This window comes from Oreochromis aureus, linkage group 18 (assembly GCF_013358895.1).
Source record: "Oreochromis aureus strain Israel breed Guangdong linkage group 18, ZZ_aureus, whole genome shotgun sequence".
Classification (NCBI taxonomy): domain Eukaryota; kingdom Metazoa; phylum Chordata; class Actinopteri; order Cichliformes; family Cichlidae; genus Oreochromis; species Oreochromis aureus.
Window position 1 is genome coordinate 24,039,729 of NC_052959.1, and position 21,322 is coordinate 24,061,050.

The 21,322-nt window shown below is 40.6% G+C and overlaps 2 protein-coding genes across 2 annotated transcripts; one reads left to right on the plus strand and one right to left on the minus strand.

The window, feature by feature from the left end:
• Window positions 1–669: 669 nt before the first annotated feature.
• Window positions 670–9,388, minus strand: rheb (Ras homolog, mTORC1 binding). The gene is made up of 8 exons (XM_031731060.2): window positions 9,074–9,388; window positions 8,202–8,273; window positions 5,779–5,846; window positions 5,577–5,659; window positions 5,413–5,469; window positions 5,264–5,311; window positions 4,765–4,846; window positions 670–1,472 (listed from the first exon to the last, which is right to left on the minus strand). The coding sequence occupies exons 1-8, from the start codon at window positions 9,123–9,125 to the stop codon at window positions 1,380–1,382; spliced, it is 555 nt and encodes a 184-aa protein (XP_031586920.1). The 5' UTR covers window positions 9,126–9,388; the 3' UTR covers window positions 670–1,379.
• Window positions 9,389–19,392: 10,004 nt separating this feature from the next.
• Window positions 19,393–20,584, plus strand: LOC116313445 (leucine-rich repeat-containing protein 30). Its single transcript, XM_031731152.2, has one exon. It carries the CDS (start codon window positions 19,512–19,514, stop codon window positions 20,409–20,411), a length of 900 nt encoding a protein of 299 aa, XP_031587012.1. The 5' UTR covers window positions 19,393–19,511; the 3' UTR covers window positions 20,412–20,584.
• The last annotated feature ends 738 nt before the right edge of the window (window positions 20,585–21,322 follow it).

Genomic DNA, 21,322 nt, shown 5'->3' on the forward strand with positions numbered 1-21,322 from the left:
TTGAACTATTATTAAAGGAACAATAGCTCACTGATTATCATTAAATTGGACTTATTATGCTCATATCCAGCTATATATTTGTATTTCTGGACTAAATTAAATGAAACTTCCATGAATACCATTCATAGAAATTCTTCTTCTTTTGTGAGAAAGTATTGTAGCCTCCCAGTTCAGCTTCTGGCCATAATAAGTTGTTATAGCTTCCTCCCCCCTCTCTTTAAGTCAGCCTGCGTTTGATTGGGTACACCTCACAAACAAAAGTTTGAACAGCAGATGGCTGCAACTCCTGTTCTCAGTCAGCGTTTGATACCTTAGATGTGCCTCTAAAGTGTAATAACTGCTCCCTGGGGGAAAAAAAAAGAAAGCATGGAAGCAGCATTTAGTTATTATACTGCAATGAGGTGGAACAAACCTTTATTACTTTGCAGTAAATCATTACATCATTATTCTCCTTGTGCTTGCATCCCGCACCCTTTTCAATTTATTCCATCTTTTACGAAGAAGCACAAAGGATTCAATAAATCAAAACGGCTAAGTACTTCTCTCTTCTTTTAGCCCAAACATATCAATTATCATTAAAAGGGTGCAAACAAAGAGAAACACCCTGCCTTCCTGGTGACAAAACTCATTAGCTAACAGCCTCTGCAATAATTCAAAAACACAGCCTGCTTAGATAACCACTTTTCGCTTTAATGATTACAATCAAAAACATTTGTACAACATTTTCAACATTAGAAAATGAATGCAGATTTTTTTTTTCTTTTTTTCTTTTGGCTGACAGTATCTGCTATGAAAACAAACCGAGGGACAGAGAAGTGGGTACTGTGTGTAGATGAAGTAGAAAAAGAGATGCATATGGGTGGGACCAAACAGCAGGTGATGTATCAGAAAAAATGACTGTGTTTATCTAACCATTTTCCGGGCATATGCATGGCAGATAGATATGACAATCCTCTTATCTCATTTTATTTAAACAGGGAAGGGGCTAAATGGAAGCTGCATATCGGGAAGCAAAGATTCATTGAGCCACTGCTAACTTAGTTACAGTTGTCACCATTTCCGATATAGGATTTTTCCTGATACATCTGTGATATTCTGTGTTTTGCATCAGTGCCGAGCCCAGAGACGGAGGGGCGGGTTGTGGGAAATGTAAGACAAGGAACCACCACTTGTCCTTTTCTTTTATCAAACACATGAAGAAAAACAAGGATGACAAAAGGGAATACTGATAAATAACAGTGGAATCAGAGCCATAAATAGACAATATTGGATATTTAGGACCCTGGGGGTGGAGTCAGTTGAGGTGGAGGAGAACTGGCAGCTAGCCTTCAAGTAACGGGATATCCCAGTGCAGTGTCCTGTGTGTTGATTGGGCGGCTCTACATCATGGAGCAGGATGTTTTTCCTGGCTGCACGCCACCGTCCATCTTTTCTGCCTCCAGGATCATCCTTCGGAAAACCTCCACGGCCGTCTAAGAGAGCGCCAAACACACACACACACACACGCACACACACACACACACACACGCATACACAGAATGCTGTCACATGCCTCAGTACACCACGTTTGAATTTGCTCCTCATCCACTGGAGCCTCACAGACTTTAGTCACAACAGAGATCTCATTGTGTTGAAGTTGAGCACTATTGCCTCTAATTTAATTTGAAGCTGGTTAACTGACATCCTGAATATGAACTTTGCTACTCTATGTTGAGAAATATATCCAGCAGAAAACAGAAGGAGGGTTTGTTTTGTATTTCACATGTGGCTAGTTTGCTGTTGTCTACTATTAGGGTATGTTGGCAAAGCCGGTGGCAAAAACGGTTAGCATCAAAAGAATACCGAATAAACACATTTTTGTCTAGGGAGGATAAACTATTGTTAAAAATACATTAGTGACATTTAGTCTACTTGGAGGGAGGAAACACAGCACTGACATATTGGTCTACACTGCAATGCAGGGGCCGTGAAAAGTGCCAAATGATAGGTCTCGGAAAGGCAGACTGTGTGGGCGCTTCAAGCACACCTGCTATTTTGGGCTGGCTTAAGTGGAATATAAATCAGAGGTTGATTGTTGACTACTAAATTCACTCTTAGCCAGTCAAATCACTGGGCTCATCGCTGTGAAACAGCTAATGCACAAAAAGCTAAGGGGCTTCTGTTGAGGCTTCATATTTGGTGTAAAGCAGCACAATCTCACTACTGAAGAATATTACCTGATAACCACATTTTAAAGCATGATTGGGAAAGACAGTAAAGCCCAAAATCCCTCTGATATAACCATCAACATATGAGCGTGCTTATGACGGGTAAAAAGCCTTTAAAGCCACAAAACAAAGTGCTGTAGGGGAGTGTGTGTGCAAAGGGATAAATGTGGCTTGCAGCATAAGTGTTTTGAGGGCTCAGTAAGAGCAGAGAAGTGCTATATGAGTACTAGTCCATTTAGCATTTACCATATGGTACTTTTTGCAAAAGAAAGAAGGCAGTCACAGACAGGACTGACGAGCCACTGTGATCCTACATCTCCCACGTTAACAATGCCAGTGCAATACATATCATAGGAGACCCAGTCTGATGTGTCTGCTATTGATTGGACTTTACTCTGAGGCAGACTAGTGTCATCTGTATGTAATTCAATAAATAGAAAAATAGTGGAAGGTCATGCAGTGGCATTGCAGCTGCAAGACTGTAATAAAACGAAGGAGAAGTTTTTCATACTGTATAAAGCAACTATAGGCGACAAGTTATTATCTCGTGAACTGATGTAAATCAGTGCAGACTGCTTTGTTGATCTGGTTTCCTGTTTTTTTTTAAACACATTTTATGCAGATTTAAATCCAGCTATAAAATATGCCTTTAATCACATTTTAATTCCAGTGTCACTTCATATGTTCTGTATTTGCTCTTGACAGTAAAGAGACTGCATATCAGAACCAGATCATCCTGGGGTGTCTGCTTTAATGAAGTGGAAGACAAACTTAAACACTTTGCATTGTCTCGTTTAAATGAACCTGTCACCTGATTGTGTTTCTCTTTCAACAAAAGCCAGCTACCAAGTATAGCTTATGTATGAGGCCTTTTAGCCTGTGGCTTAGTAAAGACTGATTAGTAAAGATTAATAAGTACAACTGCCATTGAAAAAATGTTGCACGTCACAGTAGGGCTGTTCGATATAACGATATATATCGGATGACGATATAAAAACGTTTATCGTTTCATTTTACGCTATCGTTTGTTTCGTGGTGTCGCAAAATAAAATGTTTACGGCAATATTTTTTCATTATTTTGATGGTCACTGTAGTGGCTATATTAATTTCCTAAAGTTCTCTCTTTCTCTTATATTTAATATAACCACACTACAGACGGACAAGCGCTTGTTTTTATGCGTTGTCATTAGCAACAACCTTTCACAATAAAGCTCAAGATCCTGTTGAGACTTTTCAAAATAAACTGAATCACGTGAAAGATGCAGAGTATTTACGGATGAGAAGCAAAAAAGAGCCGTCAGGTGCTAAAAAATAAACCTTAGACTCAAACGTTAGAACAGGCTTTTAAATACTCACAAAGAAAACGGCGCCGTTACAACCTATGTCTAAAAATATATCGTTTCATGCATCAGTTAAAACACTCGACTCCAGGTACGCGACGCCCAGCTGGAAACACTTCACGCAAGTCGAGCTGCCCGACATTCACAGAATTTACAGAAAATGTTACATTTTTGTGATTTATATCGTTATCGGCCGATAGATGTCTTAATATCGGGATATGAGATTTTGGTCATATCGCACAGCCCTACGTCACAGTTTTGAAGTAAAAAGCAGAGTCAAATGTTAGTTTGAGACTACAAGTGACACCTTTTACAGTCTTCGATGACACACAACACCGTGAGGTAATGGCATTAAATGCAAGTTTTCCTAAGTTTCACGCATTATCACAATGAAGATTACAACTTTACGATCCCTGTCAAGCCAGTCATACTAAACTGGGGTTTTGCGCTGGATGCTTGACAGAAGAACCATTAAAAAGTGTCGAATAAATGCCAGTCATAACTCACCTGCTCCACAATTTCTAATCGAAACCAGCTTTATTGTTCTTTTGTAAATCTTTCTTGGTGTTACAAAAACATACCAGAAAGTCCATGTGGTGCTGAGGCTGTCTTCACATTAGATTACATTTTTTCAGGAGCTCTCACAGGTGTCAAGTCATACTAGGTCATCTCTGACTTTATTAAAGTAACCTAGAACTTCTAGGAGTGGGCAACTCGATGACCTGATTGAAACACAATCCGGCACCAGAAACTTTGTAAGCTTGCCTCCACTGAGAGAAAATGGAGAGTGCTAAAATAAAGAATCCTGTGGATGCGTACCATCACTGCACAATGAAAGCAATTCAGTAATTATCCATCCACATATCCCTCCATTATTTCTACAAGCCTTTGCTCTACAGGGTTAGCCAAGCAGGAGCTGATCCCACTTGACACTGGGTGAGAGGCGTCATATGCAGCGGACAGGTTGCCAAATGATGTCAGGGCTGCATACTAAGACAGGTACATTCATGACTGTGGGCAATTTAAAATTCATTCAAACTTGAATGTCTTTGTACCGTGGGAGGAAACCTACACAGTCACAGGGAGCATGTGTAAACTTCACACCTTGTTATCACTGCCACCTTTATTTATTTATTTATTTGGTTTTTGAGTGAAGAATGTAACCATATTTGGCTATTTTTTTTCTCCCACACCGATGGTTAAATAAGCTTTCCTACCTGGTTCTCTTTAGCTGAGGACTCCATGAAGGCAGCGTTCCAGGATTCAGCTAATGCTTTTCCCTCTTCACAACTGATTACTCTAAAGAGAGCAAAATCACAGGGATGACAGCAGAGTCAGACCAAAACACAAATACTGTCTTTCAGAATAAAGCCACAGTCTCTCCTTTAAATATCCCACAGTATTAAATTCCTTAGAAATCTGCTTGTGTATGTTAATCCACTGACTCTGTGTTGTGTACAGTGAAAGCACAGGGCTAAACAAGACAATGTACAGCTTCCTGGCTTAGTGCAAATGGCTTCTGTCTTCATTTGGGACATGTGTGAACCAAATATTAAATACTCAGTATTTCAGTGTGTTTTACATGAAATTTTCATTTCTGCTGGTAAATAATAAGAAACCAAATATAAATTTCTACACAAACCAAAAAGCGCACTGACCCATGTGCACACCTATTGTCTAGAGGGATGTACAATTTAGGTGTGTGCTAGCGCTTACCGCTCCATATGTAGGTCATTCTTGTTTCCGACGAGCATAATTGGAACTCTGCATTGAAGGAAAAAGTAAATGCCATGTTGTCATTTATGCATGATTTATGTCATATGGCTTGGAATGGCTTTAAGAGCAAAATGAAAAGTTGTACTTACTGAACTTTTCCCACCATGTCCAACAGTTTTTCATGGATAACTTGTACAACTTCAAAGCTGGAAGAAACGACGGGAAAGTTTATTTGCTTTTCTTCAGTCCACCTCATTATGCAGGACACAGGAGATATTTAGGTTGGTTTTGAGAAGTGGAGGGAATTCTATACCTTTTATTTGATGTAACTGAATAGACCAGTATGTAGCCATTGATATCTATGGAGTAAGTCTGTGGGAAGATTGAGTATTCATCCTGGAAAAAGGATTTCGAATTTAAGGAATTAGCATGTAATGTTACGACACACATTAAAAAGAAAACAGAAAAATCAATAAAATCACTGGCAGGTTCATAAACAGCGCACTGAGTCATACCTGCCCTGCTGTGTCTACAAGCTGGAGATGGTACTCTTGTCCATTTATTGTGATCATCTTAGTAAATGCTGCAAATAAAAGAAAACAATTTTTTGTAGATGTGGCAATACATTTCCTTTCTCTTATACGTATGACAAATACAACACAGTTGTGCAACTATGCAGTACTATCCAGCTGAGTGTATCTTTATTACTCTCTGCAAGAAATACAAGACACAATCCAGTTATAGATCCATCCCGATGAGCATACTCAGGACAGGAATGTCAATATCTGCCTGGAGATGGGTCGTATTATCTACAGCAGGCATGCACAGTCTGCAGCATCTCACTGATAACGCTGACGCTTCATTTTACATTAACCATCCAGGGATTATTTATAGATACAGACAACAGATTTAAGAAGCGTAGGGTGGGACAGCATGTGAGCGAACATGTCAGGGAGAAGAGAAATAGCCTACAGCTACAACCTACAAGTTCAGACTCAAATCTCTGGGGTGGCTGGGTTCAGGTTTGTTTTGGAGGTTGATGAATAACTGCAAGTTCTCCTGCACTCCAAAATAGTGCTTTTAAATTGTCTTGAAGAAAAGTTTCCTTTCTTAACTAGAGAAGTCCCGCTGCATGCCAGTGGGAGAGAAATGTTTATCTCAACCAAACGGCACGCCGGCTGACATCCCAAAAGAAAGCTCTCTCTTTCTGGTTGAAAGTGTGGAAAGTGGTGGAATCAGCTGTTTCTGTGTTTAAACGCATTTGCTTAGAAGGAACATCACGCCCTGCTTGGTAACAGTAAAGTCTTGCAAATCATTCAATCAGAAGTCACTTAGAACATAGAGCTTTCAAATTATGGAATTTAGATTTTGAGAACAGATCGGACAAGTTTTAAAAAATAATTTAAACATAATGTACATAATGACACATTTAGAGAAAGTTTTCTCTGATACTGCACAAAATGTAGTTCAAAATGTAAAATATAAAGCATAAGCTTTGTAATGTTACTACATTTTTATTACATTGAATTACTGTATTACAGCTGCAGTGATTCATTAGTAAATTCAATCAAAATTCTGTAAACAACAAACTTGCTTTTGATCTCATAACAGGGTCTCTGAACCTCTAAACCTTGTTAAAACCCACAAAGATAAGGTGGAATATACACAGTGCGTACAAATGCATTCCACTTACTGTCATGTGTAGTACCACTATGACTCAACCCGCAGCGATTATAAAGCTACCTTGTATTTTACATACAAAAAGTAACTATGTGATATCTGCATCCATATAAGTGCAGTTTAAAGATCTAATAGAGCCCAACTGATATCGGTCCTGCAGCTATATCGGTGGGAGTCTATTAAATTGGCAAATAGCTAATAAAGGCAAACATGAATAGCTATAATAATAGCTAATACGTTCCCTTATTAGCTATTTTCTGATATATAGTAATCAAAAGACAATAAATTAACATTTAAAAAGTAAAAAAGAAATGGGAGAAACACCCTTCAAAATATGAGTGTTGATGTTGCACATTGTGTCCACCAGAGGGCCCTCTGCGACTTTACTTTTGCCAGCAGGTGTTTGGATACCACAAACAAAGCAAACACCCGATCTGAGCAGTCTGACAGAGCACAAATAGGAAATTCCCGACTTACTATGACAATAAGACAAGTTTATTTTAATAAGCACTGTCGTGTTTTTAAAAAAAAATAAGGACTCATAAATAATAATACAATTAATAAATGTAAATCTGTTTGTGCTTCACATCTGAAAGAAAAAAATATATATGATAATAGATCTGATTTTTTAAATCACCAAATGTTGAAAATCCCATATTGGTCAAGCTCTAATATTTAATGTTGCATCCGACCAAAAAACAGTGCATGTACTCCTGATGTAGTATAAATATAAATCAGTTATGAAAGAAAAAACAACTGTCACTCCATGAAATCCTTTGGTGGTTAACTCCTTCTGTCATGAGGTGCTCTGAACAACCTTAAAGCTGGAAAGCGTAAGCTAACACATCCTCGTTCCAGCTTTTCAGGTGTGAGAATTGGCTGTAAGCAAATCCGAGTGTGGGGCCGACAGTAAATGACAAATAATGAGGAACACGATGTTCTGACCTTACAGAAGATGCACCAGTAAGGATTTATTCATTGCACTACGAAGAGCATCTAATGACAAACTGACACATTTGTAGTGCTGGGATGATAAATAAGGATAAACTTGATATTCAGCTTTGCTGGTACACACTGAGCAGCAATGCTGAGGATAGGATATTACAGGAACAGCTATTTTGGGGCCAATACATGTAGACTTTAGCTACTGATTGACAAGAGAGACAGGGACCTGAGTTGTGTAAACAGTGTAAACATGTAAACAGTTTCCTGGGGGAAACCCGGTTTTTGTATGAATTTCAAAAAAATCCCCACTTACTGTTTTCTATTGTTGGGTCATAGGAATCAACAAACTGGCCTTCCACAAACTGGATGGTCAAAGAGGACTTTCCTGTAAACACAGAGACGATAGTTACCCTCAGATGAAGGAAGTCAGTGTAGCAATTAAGGGATAACATCTACAGAAGTCATCATTATGAGTGTTTTTTTGTCGAGATCAGTCTCTATGAGTGAATGTAGCCATACAATGATACAAAAAATACAAATATAAAGCTTAATAACCGTGATCAAACCTAAAATGCGCCACATGAAGCACGCTGTAATACTGATGAACACGTTTAGAAATCGTCGAGGTTACTACAAAGCAGGGAACCATAAACACATCACGCGTCTCTGTGGGGATATTACAGGGTTGCAGTTGGTCCTGCCTGGGCCTCCAGTCGTGCTATCTGTGTGTGCCATCTTGCCATCCTCAACATCCTTTCACCGTACATAATCTGCGCTTCTTTGCTTTTACACATCACTAAATATCATCACGCAAACTAAATGCGTCAAAGCCGTCGATAATGTTTGCGTGGCATGGCACTGCCTAACATGGCACCGGGGTTAAGGGCTAAGGGAAACCTATCAATAAGATCGATTAAAATCTCTCTCTTGCACACGTTATGGGAGGCCTCTTGCGCTCACACCGCAGAGCCACGTCTCACCTGGTGGCGCTCATTCGCCCGCCCTGAGACGCCGCGTGTCAGATGCTACTCCCTATAATTTAAGTCTATTATAGGAGGCGTAAAGCGCTCTCACGCTGGACTTGTACTGGCCTGAAAGGCCGCTAAAATCTAGGCTCTGCGTCCCACTCGAAGCCGCCTTTGGGTCCTCTTTCCCCGCAATACTCAGCTTCCGTTCCATACTCACCTACGGATCTGTACCCGAGGATGGCGATTTTTCGTGATTTCGGCTGCGGCATGTCTCCTTATGGTTATCGCATCTAGTCCTCGGGGTTTACCGCAACCTCCTCCCGGAATGGCATCCAAATTCAAGGGGCGCAGAGAATGGTCATGCAGCCTGCAGATGACAGTGGGAATCCCTCCTCTTTGCTGTGTTTATGTGGATTTTGTTTTTTGCGTGAAAGCTTGAAAAAAATGTAATTTCAGGTCATATGAGTAAAGCATGGAGTATCTATACATCTACAATAACTGCGTCACTCCCCTTTGCGAAGTAATGAATTAGTAATTGATCCTGCGCGTTGATTGGCTACACGTAGAGCACAGGCGGGGGATGAAGGCGCACGGAAAGCTCCCGTTGGGTAAGGCAGCTGTCCGTTAAACAGCGGCACCCGGTTTGGACATTTTCCATTGGCTGTGTCAGGCTTCGTGACGTGCTGGGTGGTCGGGCGGGGTGTCATTCATATCTTTAGGGTCAGGAAGGACCGGAACAGAGATGATGGTCCTTACTCATGCAGATGCGCAGAAGGCCGTGTGAAATGAGGCTATAAGGCATCACATGACAATGAAACAGCCTCGACTGCAATTAAAAATCCCACAGATTAGTAGGTTAACATAGATTACGGCTTGGAAATACTGGGGGAGAACATCAATGAAAGGAAAATTATATATGAATAAATGTTTTAATATCATTGAGTAAATTCAGGGCCAGTATTGCCAGATACCAATGATACCGATACTTTTAAGGCAGCGTACGTAGGAGAGAGCAGAGTGTCATGATTTAGGAGATAAATCCTCACCAGTTTGCAAATTCTGAACACATTTTAATGTTCACAAAATCACAGTGATTTTTACTTTTCACAATTATTAGTTAACAAAACAAAAACAAAAAAGCACAGTTTTGTATATACTTTGAAACTGGATTTTTTGGAGACCTGGATGTACCTGTCTCTAAAGGACTTTGAGTCAACTTGTGTTCTTTAAATGTGTAATAGATTATAAATAAAATAGACAGTCAGCACAAAAAGGTATACATATGTTTGAGGTATATTTTTCATTTAAAAAACAAACAAAAAACAAAGTGAAAAACTGTTCAGTGGGCTACATGCTGAGCTGAGAAGCTAGAAACAAATTCCCAATTCCACTGGCTATTATAGATCCGATACCAATATTATACTGGTAATACTGGTATCGATAGTATTGGTATTGGTATCGATCTGCCCATCTCTATTAATTACATAATAATCTCTTCATTGGCAGGTTTCTGCTTGGTCACAATCTAACTTCAGCATGTTGTAAATAATTGTACATTTGAAAATTAACAGATAAAAAATTTATATTTTTTAGAATGAAAAAATATTATTTAGATTAAAGAGCTTGTGCATAGTGGTGGATTAACCATTACAGACACATAATAGAAAAAAATAGAAAAAAACATCTTGTTAATGACCGATACTGTTAATTTAAGGGTTCTGTGGCATGAACCTTAGACTAGGTGGTGGTCTGCTAAATTTCTTTAGTGCTTTTTAAGCTTGGATAATTCAATGGTCAGTGTTGAAAAGTGCAACAAACAAACAAAGAAAAAAATATTCTGAAAAATCAGGTATGTGGACTCGATTGAAAATGAGTGAAAAAGCAGCCAACGTCCAAAGAAAAACTTGAAAGACCTTCAGAAAGCCTGGAGACTTATTGCTCAGTACCACTTTAAAACATATTACAAGAATGTAATATCCTGCTTCAGTTATCTCAGCATTGGCCACTAGATGTCCCCAGAGCACCATTTATAGCTAGGACTCACTGGAGTACCTCAGCCCCATGTGCACAAATAACTGTTTTATATTCCCACTGAAACATCAACTTCTAATTACTGTTTGTTTCCATCTCTCGTTTTTGCATCACATTTAAAATCGCAAACTGCCCTGTTGCTCCACACTACCGAGTCATAACAAGTCCCAGAACAGTGAGGCACAAGGTGCATAAATCACGCTACACACATCCGTGATTGTTTGGGCTGATAGCATATTCTATTACAAATGCTAAAATACCCATCTCTTAATATAACTAAAACCTTAAACTAAACCGCAGGCATGCAACAATACCATAGGAACTCAAGCCGCAATTAGTGGGTTAAGCCCATCTGCAGACTGGAATTCAAGGCAGGCGTGGAGAAGGTGGTGAGATAATGAAAGTCCTCTTTGCTTTTAAAGCCGTAATGTTACTCATGTCTGCCAGTCATCCCTCGGCACAAACACAAGCAATTCACCCGGTACAGTTGGATTTTGTGGGCAGAGCGCCTAAACATCAGTTTAGAAAGTTCTGGTGGCAGAACTCTTGAAATAATTATATACACTCCCAAAAATAGCAGCACGCAGGCCTAAGCTGTGCAGTTCTTATTGCCCTGTGACCGAGGAAATCCCCAGTTTCCCTGTCACGTCCTGGGCCATTACTACTTAATCACAGAAATGTCCAACTCCCCGTCAGTAAGACCCAACTGTTTTGCCTCCACACACACTTCTCAGCAGTAGAGACAAGAAATCACTGGTGTCAGCAATAGGCGATTTGTTCTGCATGACATTGGGTGTCAGAAAATATGGTGCATGCAATCACTGGACACACAAATGCGCACTCATACCCACGAACACTGTCACTTTCTCTGCCTCTCCCACTCAAACACGCGCACACACACATGCTCAGGAAATTATGATGACCAAGAATAGGTCATACTGTTAATACAGCCATGGTCTATCCAGGGATTTCAGTGTGCTGACACAGACCAACAATAAATACCCCCTGCAAGAACAACAGGTGTCTGACATGATTGTTTCACTTTAATAAAAGGCTTACACGAAGCTCAGACAAATAATACATTGAGCTGTTTTAGAAATGTTGCCCTTTTTATTGCTCCATCCCATCAAAGTTTCTTTTTTTTTTTTTTTTGCACCAGCAAATTTTATCACACACATCGTGCTCACAACAGCAGGAAGATGTGATCAACGTGCATCTGCTGCAGTTGACAGGTAATGTCACGAGACCAGTATTCAAGTCCAGTCTTGGGTGTGGTTTAAAAAAATTACTTTAAATTTCTAGTCTCTAATTTCTTTATCTATATGGGAGGTAGTGGACATGCAGCTGGAGCTTGCGTTTCTGAATCCTGGGTTCGTGGCTCCAGCGCCAGCCTCTTTCAACTCGCTGTGAAAAGCACCCCTGGCTCTGTTAGTATGCCAGCCTGAGCACTAGTCAGCCACATCCTCCAGCTGGGTCTGTGCCACCACTGGGCACCTGGACCCTCTTGCAAACCTCATGAAACGGAATGCATATTTAAGTAAGAGGAATGTATTTGTGCGGCATATCTCTGCAATGAGTCCATAGCTGCGCGATGCCTAAAGGACACCTGGTGCACCTTCATATTGTTCATCTTATTGAGATTTTTATCCACCTATTGGATCCAGCTCGGCTTTTTTAGCAGACAGATTCCCACTTCAGGCTGTGCCTCAGCTGTTGGACTGAGTCCAGAGTCACACAGGCCTGAAAGACAGCCATCGTTATCCAACTCTCACAAGGTGTCATTGTAGGGGTCCAATGATTACCATATCAGCACCACATGAAACATTTATGGCTTGCTGGCAGTGATGGTCTGGCAAGCATCCTAATTTCTAGAACAGAGCCTGTCAGATCCTATTGTTTCAAGTTCTGGTGGCGTGAACAGAAAAATCATCAGCCCTGAAACTTCTGTCACTTGCAGTCAAAACAGAAATTCCAATATGAGTTTCTCTATAACACCCGACACACAACCACACAAAATAGGTGGTTTATTCTAGCTGGCAGTGACATTTCCCCTATTTTATTGTCCTTCTGCTGAACTGCTAAATTGCTCTTTTAACTCAAACATGTGCTGCACTTGCTGTCACCGTGACTTCAGGATCAGCCCGATGATCACTACGAGCTGCACTTTTTTGTCATATTTTTTGCACATGATGAAAACACAGATAAAATAAAAATAGCTAGAATCATGCTAAAGTTGCTATGATCAGCATCTTAAAAAAATGCAATAGTTTAAATATATATATGCAAAGAGTTGCTCCAGCAGATGGTTCAGACTCATTCGTTTTAGATGTAGCAGGCAGCTTTTCAGCAAAAAGCACAGATAAAATGAATAAACTGCACCAAAATCACTGCCAATATCAGCCGACAGTTGGTTTAAACCCAATTAAAAGTCTGAAATGTGTTAGCTACATCCTGCATTTCCCTCCCAGACTGCATCAGATGTGTTCCAAAACAGATATTATAGTAGCACGAACTGATTTAGACTTTGCCTTGGCAGTACCTGAGCAAACTCAGCCCATTAACTTCAATTCTTTTCTTTAATTGTATTTTATTGTTAAACAGCAATTTCCAAGGGCATAGCTCTGACATTTGTCCTTGTTGTAAATGTCTCTTTGCATTTTAATGTCTTGTTAATGTGGATGTTAGATTATTCAGTGTGACCTCTTATGTTATTTTATGAATAATATTGGGTTGGAACAGCCAAAAGCAGGATGTAAAAAACTGAGTTAAAAGCAAATTTGAAGGAGATTTATAGTAATAAATGAACAGCATGTGATGCGGCAGGCAGGAAGTTTTGACTCGCCATCTGGTGTTGTAGAGTGATGGGGGCTGGAGGAGCTCAGCCAGAGGTAGAGGCTGAGGCTGGGGTGCTGGAGCAAGGCAAGTGGCTGATGGCCACTGGGTTGCTGGAGACGATTGGCGAGTGGGACAGATAGGATTAATCCACAGTCAGTTGGTTTGGTGAGCTGGAGCGAGGTGAGCTAGTGCGCAGCTGAACAGGAAAACCTCAAACAGAGAACTGAGCAATCTGGCGGAGAGTGGAGTGAAGGGAAGGAAATAAGATGCAGGGGAAATCGGGAGGTAGTACCAGGATCAGAGCAGCAAGCCTGGCCATAACGTATAAGTTTTACTGGAAATCCTATTAGGACCAAAACTTAAAATCCAGTTCGACTATAAATTGTTTATCAGCATTTCCCACATTTCTCTTGAGCATGAAGGTTGTGACCAGGTCAAAACCTGTACTTTAAAAAAGCCTTAAAATTTTATCTCTCTGTGATTTGTACAGAACTGTATTGACTGTACAGCTGTTCTCGTTTAGCATCCAGTAGCCTATAGCAACGAGCAGGTGAGACCCAGATAGGATGCTCGGCGGTACTTCATCACCCCACTTGTTGTTGTCACGGCTACAATTGGTTTGTACACCCCATCTGCTGTATCAGCAAAGTCACGACTGATTTGGTCACTCAGGAGCCCAGTTAGCTTTGCTCACTCTGCTTCCCCGTTGATTCCAGCCATCATTACAAATGGTATCTTTACGCAGTGGAGTTAACCCGGATAGTGCTTTCCCATGGGTGCCTTTATTATCTATTCATCATGTTGTCCCAGTTTATCTCAAGATGAATCTGGCTGCTTCACTACATATCTAACTACAGATGCCTGGCATGTGGCCTGAGGTGGGAGATTAGCAGATTACAAGATACACACTAGAGGTGTTTCACTTAGAGTTGATAAGGAAGTGAAAAATATTCTAAAAAGACGCAGAGTGTTTGTGAATTTGTGTTTTAACGCCAGTATTTTTTCACAGTATGCTTGAATATGATAACAACACTTTTATTTCCATGCTGACATTTTGCACAACAAGCCACGGGCAACTTCAGCGTGTCCAATCTGGTAAATAAATGAACATTTGTAACATTTAAATGAAATGTTCTTGGCCTCGTACACAGCCTCCGAGCAGACTTGTTGGACACTCCCTCAAATTTCCTCCCCGCTAATTTGCATTGCTGAGTAGATCCTTTGTGTCACCTGGAGGTTCAGGCAGAGCGGTGTTGCAGCCAATTTCCAGATGGCAATTCAAATGTGTGACATATCCTCAATTTTTTAGAAAAATACACGGGCACATCCACAGACTCCATTAGCTGAGGGAGGAAAACATGCACGTGCACAAATGGAAAAGTGGTGGAAAGTGTCCAGTGGTGTGAATATTCACATCTGCACCTGCTGAATAATAGACAATTATCAGCTCAGGTGGCACGCCGTGCAGCCCTGCTCGCGTGCTTTCTCCCATTTCGTGGTGCTAATTTTGACCGTAATAGTCAAAAGGCTTGCGTAATGCATATTTCTTGTCTCTCAGATCTGATCTTGTCTTGTATTCTGTCTTAAGAGCAAGCATATTCTTCAGGAGGAGTGCTAGCTTCGGGGAGTAATGTGTCTGCAATATGGGCTCTAAAGAGCCTCGGGTCTTGGTGTGTTCTTACATTTTAACAGGGGAGAAACACCTACAGCAGGTTCTGTGGCAGTGAAACCATATATCATCTGTCATCGCCAGAAGCTTCCACAATAATGAACAAGTAATAATAGTATATATCTTGAACTAGAGTCTCTAAAGGTAGCTCATCCAGAGTCATTATTGTGCCACATAACCAGATGAGCTTTCTCAAATGAGATCATTTTTGTCGCCTTGAGGACTGGAGGGTGTAACTGTTCGCTGAGTGAATAACTCATCCTCATTTGGTGCTAATGGGACTCTGTATTAAGGTGTTGTGTGAATGCAGGAGGAATGGTAAATCCCATTTTCTTGTAATCTAAATCTCAAGCTGTTTCCACACATCTGTTCCTCTGGTGTAGAAAGGACAATTCATTTCGAAGAAAACATGCACGGGATGGAGAAAAGGAACATCATAATGAAGATTCATGCCACACATGATTATGACAGAGTGTTGGGCTACAGTGTGTTAGAGAGAGGTATGTCACAATGACATCTCTGTCACAGACACAACCATTATTCCCTCTGTCCATCCATCCGTCAACCTACCTATCTCGCTTCTATCCCATCTCCTTCCTCCATCTGTCCATCCGTTTTGGCTTTATTCAGGTATTGCGATGCCACAGTTAACCCATAATGAGGGATATGCATATGAAGCCAAGGTTTTTCTGCATATTTGACAGGATGTGTTCTGAGCCTGGTGCTGCCACTCCGGGGATGTGTTTGCACATGGGGGGGGGGGCAATGCTCTGACGGTTACAGCTGAGGTATCATTTTTCATGTAAATAGAGGATGGCAGGATATAGCGATCCTGCTGTGTGTGAAATTAGCCGTGGCACACATATACACAAGATCAGCACTGCAGATTGCCTTAAAAAAACAAAAACGGGGCTATATAAAGACTTTCTTTTTTGTTGCAAGCACGCACACAAGAAATGTACCAGTCAGCCAGTTTCTACAAAAGTTTCTGTGATGTGGGGGTATTAGAATTTACCAAAATGAAAAAAAGAAAGAAAAATTGCCACGATGAGACATGCTGCACAAGCAGCTGCCTGAATGGCCAATGCACCTCAACAGCTCTGTTGTCCAATTCAGCAAACAGATGGTTCAACCTGTCATTCATAAGTGCTGATGTAGCCATGCTCAGAGCAGAGCCACCGAGTCCCCAGAGCAGGATATCACTGCTAACTGTCATCCTGGTACTTTGATTACTGGACTGGGAGAAGAATGATGACTAAGGCCGCTGTAAGTCCTGGTCAGACTCTTTAAGACTGTCAAGGAAAGCAAGTTCATATTTCCCCCATAACATTTATATAACATCTTTATGGTTCACATTATATATTGTTTAAAATAGATTATACAACATGACGAGATGTCATTTTCTGTTTAGCATTCATAAAGAGCAGATAACATTTAGTAAATGTTTAAGGAATTATACTTTCAAGACTTAATTAAACTCACTGGAATGTATCCTGTGAAACATCAAGAACAGCATGCTGGTATAGTAATCATAATGATAATAAAACCATACATGTTAAACTACAGACATGCTTGCAAATTTTTATGGTTTCCAAATCATTTTCATTAAAATTTACTTTATATGACAAACCTATAGCATTAAAACACCAGCACCACCCTGTGTGCAAACCATCCAGCTAAAGATTTTCAGTTGGAATATGCATGTCTGTCTGACTGTGTGATTTCAACCCATGGGCTGCAATATAAACAAGCTTTTATTAAAAATAAAGTCAAAGTGCTGAAAATAAATAAAACAAGGGCACTCCTATTGCTAACAACATGTGCCTAAAGCAGTGGTTCTCCTGTTTCTGGCAAGCTTCACTCATTTTTTATCAGTCATTTACAAGAAAAACGTTTTCATGCTAAATTTATGTCATGTAGGAATCAGCAAAGCTGATTGCTTTGTTTTCTCTACAAAAATCATAATTTGTCTTCCCGTCGGTGTGTTTTACTACATAGCCCTGTTTATCCATGACATGCCCGCAATTGAACTTGCTTACTTACTTATGTATGTATTTATTTACTTTCTATAAAATACTATTTAGATTTGGAACTTGCACTTAAGGTGGACCTATTAGACTTTTTCCTTATTTCTGTTCTATTTTCTATTTTGGATGTGTATGATGCTTAAGAGAGTGCACTCATCTCAGGCACAGCAGCCCCTCCTATCCTCTGTTCAGGCCTTCTGTTTGCAAGGTGCAACTAACTGAAATAACATTAGCTTAAAGGAAGAAGAGCTAAAATGACTTGTTTTAGATTGTGAGTAAACTGAGGGACTTGGATTACTACATGGATTACTGTCGTGTCCATGTAGGAGCTTCAAAGGAATATATGATGATAGACCAATCAGCACACTAGTTAATCTGGTCCAAAACTTGGCTACACATCACACTTTGTGCAGCTGTGACACTGCAGCCTCTGGATGGCAGGTTGGTCATGGATGCTACCACCAGAGGAACCGACAGTATAGCTAGAACTAAAGTGTTGGCCTATTCATTTAGTTTTCTCAAGGATAAAAAGCTTGACTAGTCTTGAGTATTAAAATCCTATCTGATTGGCCAAATGTAACATTTGTGTTTGTGCTGTGAACCCTCAACATGTAGTTAAAAGAGCTCATATTTAAGCATAGAAAGCATTAAAAAAGAGAAAATGCATTCTTTGGTGATATCCAAGGTTACCAGATTTCAGGACCTGCCTGCTAAGAAATCCTGACAAAGTATTAAAAATTAGCATTTCATTTAATATTTTGGTAATGTCTGTAATAACTCCACATTAGTTAATGCAAGTTTTTGTTCAATCCCTTGAATGAAAGCTGAGATTCTATCATCATCTTCAAACTTTAATGTTAATCCTTGGTTGCATTGCCTAAAATGTGTTAGTATCCTGGAAAATAAATGGACTAAAGTGTATAATGCCTGCTCACACATGTCTGTAAGTATAGGTTTGTACTTAATGGATCATTTACAGTGTATACAATCACCTCAATAAATGAAGCAGCTATTCTGGCATCAAGGTCGAAATCAAGATCAAAACTGAGATGTTATGATATTTGAACTTTAGTTTGACATTTTTAAAGTTTGAGTGGAACAAATAGGTTTAAGAAAGGGCTGCTAGGAAGCAACTAAGACAAACCCTTTAGGGAAAATACACTGAGAACTTTTTACCTCGGTGTGTAAGTTGCTGGGGGGTAAGACAAATTCAAAAATTGAAATGTGCTACACTATACTGTTTCGCATAAAGAGATAGACTCCTCCTCGGGGGCCACATGAATGAGATTTTGAATACCAGCAGAGATTTTTAGGAACATGCTGGAACGTTCCATGTCCCTTTGCACTTGAGATTAAACCAGCACATAACAGAGCTGTTGCTTCATTGAAAGATGATTCAGTGTTTTCGCGGCTGCCAGTTTGAGAAGTTTAAGAAGAAACACAGGAACATTTACAAAGGTGCGGAGGCCAGCACAAGAGAAAAAAAAATGTTTGGGGACATTGCGACCGACGGTATGCCAAATATCTCACTTATTTTAAATTAAAAATTCTTGCAGACGATAACAGCTGTAGCTTACAGTATATTAACAAAATAAACATGGTTATGTAACATTTCACAGCGTGTGTAAGAACCGGTATATTTCTGGTGTTAGGTTATGACATCATGGCACTCGGCTCATCTGATTGATCACACACAGGATCCTATCCCTAGTCCTGCTCTCCTGAAGTGGGTGGGGAGCAGTGTGTGCTATCTGTGGACTGGAAGAAGTGACAGGACCAGCTGGGGACTGAAATCCAGTCAGATAGGCAGTTGGTATGGGAAGCTCAGACCATAACAGTGCTCTGCTACAGCGGCGTGTAACTCAGCTTTGTGAGGAAAAACCTAGACAGTATTCAGTGTAGTTTCTAGTATGCATCAGGAATTCTACAAGACCAAGACAGTGTAATAGTGGAAATAATGATGTCATGCGAAGCTCATTCAAGAACCCCGGAGATCAATCAGAGGCCAGTATTCTTAGCAAACTTCTTCCAAGAGTAAGTGATTTAGCTAATCGCATGCTAACATCTTCTGATAAGTTATAGTCAACAGGGCAATGGGTGGGAAGCAATCCCGCAGTTTGTCCAGCAAGGAGTTGAGTGACATGAGCGTGAGCCAACGGAGACAGAGTGCAATTAGAGACGACCAGCCCAGCATGTCCTTGGCTGCTGGGAGGATCCGCAGACACACTAGACTGCATTTTGGTTACAGCACCCTAAGTCTAGCCATGCGAGGACTAAATGAAACACCAACTGAACTATGGCAACTCCGAGACCTTCAGAAGCTAAACTTGTCAATGAACTGCCTGTGCTCTTTGCCCTCTTCCCTGGGTGCTCTTGACAATCTGGTGATTCTAAACTTGTGGGGGAACAACCTGTCCCGCCTTCCACCTGAGATTGGCCTTCTAAAGAAACTGCGTGTGCTCTTCGCCTGTCGCAACCGCCTGAGTGAGGTACCAGAGGAGCTGGGCTCCTGTACCTGTCTGGAGGTGCTCAGTTTGGCCAATAATCAGATCACAGGCCTGCCAAGCACCTTGGCAGCCATGCGCAATCTGACGAAACTCAATCTCAGCCACAATCACATCGCTCACATTCCCACCTGCGTCTATAGCATGAAGGGTCTGGTCTTCCTCCATCTCGCCTGCAACCGCCTGGAGACCATTGCGGACCAGATTCAGGACCTGGTTAATTTAAAAATCCTCATTGTGGAAGGAAATAGCATACACACATTGCCCAAAACTCTGTGCTTCCTGGAGTCTCTAGAACTCCTAAATGTTGACTTCAATGATCTGCAAAGCGTACCAGTGGAAATGTACTTATTAAGTAAGCTGAGGCGGCTTGCGTGCCACCCGCTCGATAAAGGACTCCATATTGTGCATAACCCCCTTCTCAAACCTATCCAGGAGGTGCTACAAGGAGGACTCAGTGCTCTCTATAACTACCTCAAGCCCACATGAGAGGGTACTACTGTGCATGTGTGTCTAAAAGAGTGTGCTGTAAGGGGAAGCTGGCACAAATCTGACCCTTGGCATATTGTAGTCACGCGTTTGTTGTTACCTCAGACTGTCTGTCAATGATATCATGATTCAAAGCAAACAGCAACTGCTCAGTAATAGTTTTATAAGAAACCTTTTAATCACTGACGGATTTTCTATTTTTCATGTAATGTTTGGATATAAATAAACTAACTGATGTGTCACGTCTAAATATTTGTTAAGTAACGGGGTCAGGATGAGTAGTTCAGCTCAAGCAAAAATTCACAGGTCTACATTTGGGTGCTGATTACGGTTCAGCTGATCTTGTTGGGCTCACAGCAGTGAAAGGCATGGGGCTAAGTTCAGCTCTCTAAGCACAGCTCTCTTTGTTGCATTCAGGTCACAGGGATCAGGTGTGTAAAGTCAGTGGAAAGAACAGCAGCGGGAGCTTAAGATCCGCAAAAGAATAAAACAAAATGCAACAGGGACTTAGTCTCTCATTAAGTGTTGTTCCACTCCATCGGGTCAGAGCAGGGCTGCTAGGGAGCAGCAGCTCCTCTGAGGATTCTGGATGCTGTAACACCAACAATTTTAAAAACAGCAACGGAAAAGGGCATACAGTGCATGAAATGTACTCCAAAAACAGAATAAATGTGTACCAAAGTGGGACATATTATTCAATTAATTTCAAATAATTAGAATAAAACATGTAGTGTAATTAAAGTTGAAAGCTCATGAGGTTCTTTTGAGATTGAACTAATTTGTGTGCATACAAATTACATATTTTATTAAAAACAGTAATCACATGAACCATTTGCAAGGTGAAAATGTTAAAGCAAAATGTCCAACACTGTCAGATGTCCTGTGTAAAATTATGTCTGATGTCTCCGGAC

Coding starts and splice junctions, on each gene's coding strand:
- rheb (XM_031731060.2), bottom strand. CDS start 9,125: ATGCCGCAGCCGAAATCACGAAAAATCGCCATCCTCGGGTACAGATCC. Junction 5,847..8,201: donor TGACCCAACAATAGAAAACA/GTAAGTGGGGAT, acceptor TTTTATTTGCAG/CATTTACTAAGATGATCACA. Junction 5,312..5,412: donor GACATGGTGGGAAAAGTTCA/GTAAGTACAACT, acceptor CCTTCAATGCAG/AGTTCCAATTATGCTCGTCG.
- LOC116313445 (XM_031731152.2), top strand. CDS start 19,512: ATGGGTGGGAAGCAATCCCGCAGTTTGTCCAGCAAGGAGTTGAGTGAC.